The 6,100-nt window shown below is 39.4% G+C and overlaps 1 protein-coding gene across 1 annotated transcript; it reads right to left on the bottom strand.

The window, feature by feature from the left end:
- Positions 1 to 2,215: 2,215 nt before the first annotated feature.
- LOC106494929 (claudin-8-like) lies at positions 2,216 to 2,884 on the bottom strand. Its single transcript, XM_067289782.1, has one exon. It carries the CDS (start codon positions 2,882 to 2,884, stop codon positions 2,216 to 2,218), a length of 669 nt encoding a protein of 222 aa, XP_067145883.1.
- Positions 2,885 to 6,100: the final 3,216 nt, after the last annotated feature.

The following is a 6,100-nucleotide window of genomic DNA, read 5'->3' as shown; positions in this document are numbered from 1 at the left end:
ATCAGCCGGTAAAAGAGAAAGACGGTGTAATATGAAGCTGTCAGGTTTTGATGTTATATATAAAAACTTAGATTTTCTTTGAAAAGAATGTTAAATGCTTCAGATAAAACAATTTTATCTTTTAACTCTTTGAAAATAAAGTTCCTACTATAGATGGCACACCCAATTCAGATTTGATTTCTAGCTTAACCCACTGATAGTGAAAGCATGCAGGATCTTTTAATTAATGTTATAGAAAACTACACTTAATCACTTCTTAAGCAATTGTATCTATATAAAGTTGCATTACATTGCATATGTCACCATTTAAATTCATGTACCTACATATAAATATGTATCAAATTTGCATTGCAAATGTCTTCATCCTCTGGTGGATTAATCACAAATGTAATATTTAAATGAACCCAAAAAAGTGGAATTCTTGGTTACTAAGTGAATAATTGCTTATTAAACAAATTTATTATAGGACATAAATACAATAAAATAGGGGGGAGGACTTCAGGACAGTACAAGTTATTACCAAAGTTATTACCAAAAATCAACAGAATGATACCACTGAAATGAGCTGTCAGTTCCACACACTGACAGCTGGTGTGGCAAGTACAGTGTATATCACACGTATGGTGGCATCAGCAGCTATAAGTCAACATTAAAAATTATATTTTAGTGTTAAAAAATCTACTTACAAATGTTCTCTTAAAGGCTCACCTGGAATTAATAAGTGCTGATTTGACTCTTCAAGTAGTAAGCAGGACACATTAAACTTGTTTTCTGGTGACTAGAAAATTCCCACTAAAAGATCTGAGCTAGTTGTCTTAAATGTAAATGTACATTAGCTAATATATGTAATGAATATCCGTGTTCAACAGCACTGTTTCATTTAGGTTCATCTGAAGTCAAGTTAATAAAAGACTTTTTTAACTAAATGCAGCTTTTCATGTTCCTCTTCAAATTGAACAGTCAAATGAATGTATAGAGGCATTGCTCTGCACAACTCAAAAAGTCATTAAACTGGGTTTCAGATACCAGTCACAGACAAAGAAAAGGATCAGATTGAGTACCTGTTTCATAAAATTATCAGTGAATGCTACAATCCATTACTGCTGTGTGAAGAACCAGTAGACAGAAAATTTGTTTTGAAGTTGGCCTTTGGTTTTCGCTTATTAACACTGTGACATGCATACTTTCAAAAGCAGGCTCCACAATTTCAGATGTAAAAAAAATGCACAACTGCAAATACTGTTGGATTCCACAAAATGGACAGATAGGCATCAGGCTTCTCAGTCTGCATTTTACAATAACTCTTGCAAACTCAAAACAGCCAGAACAACATTAGGACTTGGGTTTTGTGGGTGTGATGGAAGATGTGGGCAGGAACTCTTGATCCTCCAGCGGGAATGGGGGGATTAGACAATTACATTTCCTGGTTTGTTCAATTATACTTGACATTAGCACAGTGCTTTAAAGTGCATAAAGACAGGTGACCTGTCCTGAATTTTAAGATGAGGAGATGCTACCTATAGAACAGGAGAAGCCATAAAAGACAACAGGTAGCAGGCAATGGAAAAGCTAATATGTTTAGGGCAAAGTCTGGTGAAGTGATTAAGAATTTTATTATTTCATGAGCTGTATTCTGTATCCTGCAGAAAGAATAAGAAGGATACATCAACCCCACAAACACCTATGAAATCTGTAGTCAATAGTAGAGGTCTCTGATGGGGGAGCATGAACATTGATGTACCAATATTGGAAGTAACATTGCTTGCAACTTCTCCTTTCATTCAGCAGTTCCTTCAGCCGTGCCACCAACTCCGTGCTTCCCACCACTGTCCTAGAGCAGTCCTTACAAGGACTTTAGCTTAAAGCAAAAGGTACTGCACCTTTGCACATCATGGGTTATGGGGAGGGCAATGGTGCTATTGCACAGTAGCCCCCTTCCTTCCAGTCCAGCCATGCTCTGTTTGTTGTCTATGAGAGACTCCCAGCTGCTGCTGTTCCCATGCCACATTTCATTCCTACAAAGTGGTGAGATTTTTCTTCTGACTGAGGTCTACCATAATGCCTGTATAATAACATCTCCTTTAAGCATGTTAGAGAGTAGATACGTATGTACACAGTTAATAGTAAATGAACAAAATTTTTCCTCCATTACAGACTCACAGTTTAATTAGGCACTGAAGTCAATCAGTACATATCAACATGCTAAGCAGGAAGATCACACATAGGCATGCATGCTTAGGGACTTCCCTCCTGCAAAGTCATGTTTGTGCCATCTGTGACGGGAAGGTAATGGATACCTGGATTTTTGGGATGTATTGGCCAAGCACCAGAAGCTACAATACATTGTTCCTGCAGTGATAAGAAGTGCAGAGCTCACCCAGCCTACGTAGAGAGCAGCTCCTAGTTCTCGCTTCAGTGGCACAGGGACGTTTGGATCATAGAAATCCCGTATGATGTTACCGCCGGTCCAGGACACCGGGATCAGAACGAGGACGCCCGTCAGGAGAAAAGCGATTCCAGCTGCCAGAATGAAGACACTGATGCCCTGGGAATCCTCCCTGGTTCTGTGCGTGTACTTCACACCAGCAATGCCCATCAGAAAGGCAAGGATTGACAGCCCCATGGCAATGCACATGAGGGCTCTGAACATCTCCAAGGACGGGGAAAGCGCCAAGAGGGAGTCATAGAATTTGCACTGCAGCTTGATGCCGAGCTGACTGATGCAGTCCATCCATAATCCTTCCCAAATGGTCTCGAACACTACAATGTTGCCCTCGATGAAGGCAGAAACTCTCCACTGCGGCATAACTGTGGCTGCCAAAGTCCCAACCATGCCCACACCTCCGAATATTAGGCCAGTGATTTGTAATGCACAGCAAGACATGCTTCTTCTGAAAAAGGCACCTCAAAAGAGGTGGCCTAGGAAGTCTTCCAAAATCAGTTTTTGCTAAAAGTAATATAAAACATGAGAGTGAACACTTTGTCTAGTAGTCTCCTCATATGGCAAGTTCTTGGGTTTTTTTAAAAGCAGCTCTGGTCTGAAGTTCAGACAGGTGGAAATCCACTTCTGTGTGGCTAGAAGAACTTGCTATTTATTTGGTTTGAAATCCTCTCTGACTACAGTGCTTACCCATCAAGCCTAACAAGTTTCCATCCAATGGGAAACTAGGGAGGGGTGTTTCACAGTTGATTTCATTGCTTCTCATATTGTGTCTGTAGTGATGCTATAATTAAATAAGTGTCAGGGATTCAATTGTAGGCACCTAATTGCAGGTCTAATCATTTCTTAACTTCAAGATTGCAGCTATGTTGAAATTTAGTACAGAAAGTCTAAACTTCCATCTGGAAAAAAAGGTTATAAACTAGGTCATTATAGTTGTTCTTATGACAAAAGCTGAACTTGGACTTGGAGTGGCGCTTATCAACTAAGTGCTATAGCCTAGGGAAAACATGTCGTTTTTTTAAATCAAACTAGGAGCTACTTCAGTGTAGTTCTTTAATGAAGATTCCTCATTTTGATGAAATATGGAAGTATAATCATGATATTAGACAGGTACAGGAAAGTCAAGTGTTCCAATCGACATCAAAGCTTTACTCTACCGGCTGCATAATTCACAAGGATGACAAAGAAAATAGTTGGCAGAGTTTCACAGCTTCTTCTTTTGACTTCAGAATTAAAGTCATTGTTGGGAAATAATCCTCTATGAGATGTTCTTCCTATTAGAAAGATAGCATTTTTACTATGTTCCATTCAAATACTTTTCTCAAGGTAATGTTAGGAAGGGTTGGGGGAAATCATCCAATTACAAAATGATGAGGTTTTTTTCAGTGTTCAATGTACCTTGAAAAAAGTCAGAGATCCCTCCCATAAGCATGTGTCTTGGCCTGCACAGTGAGCTACAAGCCTGGACAAAAAATGCACACCAAAGACTAATTTGCCTTGGGCAAATTAGGAATAACTGCTGCATTATCCTTTTTACTTTCTTCTTCCTCTTTGAGATAATACCATATGATGAAGATTCATGGGTGTTGTTAGAACTGGTGTATTTCTGTTTACCACAACTCTTTGAACTATAGGACTGGCAAAAAAAATGTGTGGCACACTGAAGACAATGAAGGCACCTAGAAGTGCTTGTCCAGGAATGGTATATTCCTAGACTGATTGTGGGTTGTTGTGTTGTGGGCTCTGTGTGTTTGGAGATATCAGATGTTGTCTTTGATGATATTAATTTATTCGCAGCCTTAGGTGCTGTACAACATACTTAAAGAGAAAGCTAAAACCCATTGAAAAAAATGACTTGCCCATATAGACCATTCACAGCCTGCAAAATCTTGCCCTTCCTACAGTCATCAAGGGCAAGGAAGAAGTATCAGATAATGTGAGTTATATAATATAATGCTATGTGTCCATGTGAAAAATCCTCCCAAGAGCTTTGGACAATTCCTTTTTGTCTTCAAGTCCGCCAGCAGGATTCCCAGGGAGGCTCCTTAGCTAAGGTATAAAATGTAACCCTTAGAAACTAAATGTCCTGTCAGATTTGTTCTTATGGAGACAGGAGTATTATGTCACACTTCTGCAGACATGAAAGTACCTTAACCTTTTAAGGTACTTTGCTCAGTGCCACAAAGGAGGAGGTGGCAGAGAGAAACTCAGGAGTCATAGATGACTCCGAGTCTAAAACAAACTCCTTTTGCCGGCAGGAGCTTGCTCTCTTAGAAGCAGACTGCACACAAGACCTGTGCTATTTAACTTGAGTCCTAGTCTCCATTCTACTTGTTGGACTTTTTTAATTTTTTACAAAATTATCAAAAACTCTAAAACATGGTCTGTTCTGATTTGTTATTTTAATAACAAATTAAAAAAAAATCAAAATCAGTCTAAGAATATTTTAAAAAATATTTTATGGAAAAAACTCTCAAAACTAGCATTGAAATGCCATTTTTTTCAACAGAAAAACTCTTTGTGCAACATTTTCAGCCAGCTCTTGAATGTATACACTAGAGAACAGCCCATGCCTAATGCCATGAATCTGTTTATCTGACTGCCTTATCTAGTGGGATTGCTCTGAAAACATTTTTTCATTACATGACTCTGGAAGGGTCAGACATTGAGGTCATGCATAAAATTACAGTCTGTGGCAGTCAGGGCATGGTTTGTACAGAAGATAAACTGCTCCCACAAACACCATAAAAATGCATCACATGCTGGCTGTGCAGCAATACCTCCAGAGAGTGCTAAATGGTTGACTGGTGGGTTTTTTTGATCTTTAATTGCAAGTAGTACCTACAGAAAGTGACATGAGGATGTATGACAGGAGCACCAAGGCTGCACTGTCGCATGTACTGTGAGGTGATATGAAGTTTTTTGTTATTGAAACCTGAAAGGAAGGAAGCAGGAAAGGAAAATCAATAAATGGCAGTCTTGAAGATAGAGTTCTCCATGTTTGGGAACTGAAAATGAGCTACAGGAATCATGCTGAAAAATATCAGAAACATTAACCATGTCTCAGAAACTCATGAGAATTGGGAAACCTCTGCATCAACCTGCTAACTGCCAAGGAGGCCCTGGCTTTGCTAATCACAGAAAGGTGTCTATTTTGTGGAAAAGCCCCATGTCTGAATCATGTCTTTGCATGCCCTAGAGAGCCTCCCCCAGGGGCTGGGTTGTATCTCCATTTCAAGGCTCGCTCCACCTCTAAGAAAGAAATGCTTAGTTGGCTGAGTTACTTCAAAATCACTCTGAACACCAGACCGTGCTTAAAGTAAAAGCAAATTTAAAAAAATGCTTACATGAACGGCGAGAAAGATGCAATGGCTTTAGGGCCAGGTCAGCAGAAATGAAAGGAAAACACTATTTGTGGCTGTCTAGACTTTAGAAGTCTTCTCACTCAGCATAGCATCCAGCTGTTGTGCTGTTGGAAAGCTTACCTGCCTCATGACTAGAGCACTAGTTCCTGTGCAAACACTCCCCCCAACAAGATTTGCCTTCAAAGAAGAAAACAGACAGCTGAGGAAGCATATAGCTTTTACATCAGTCTTTCTGTGGATCTATATTCAGATTTAAATCTTCCCTTCCCTTCAAATCAGGAAGTTCTTTTGA

The sequence above is a fragment of the Apteryx mantelli genome, chromosome 1, assembly GCF_036417845.1.
Source record: "Apteryx mantelli isolate bAptMan1 chromosome 1, bAptMan1.hap1, whole genome shotgun sequence".
NCBI lineage: Eukaryota > Metazoa > Chordata > Aves > Apterygiformes > Apterygidae > Apteryx > Apteryx mantelli.
This window is presented reverse-complemented; position numbering and strand designations above follow the sequence as displayed.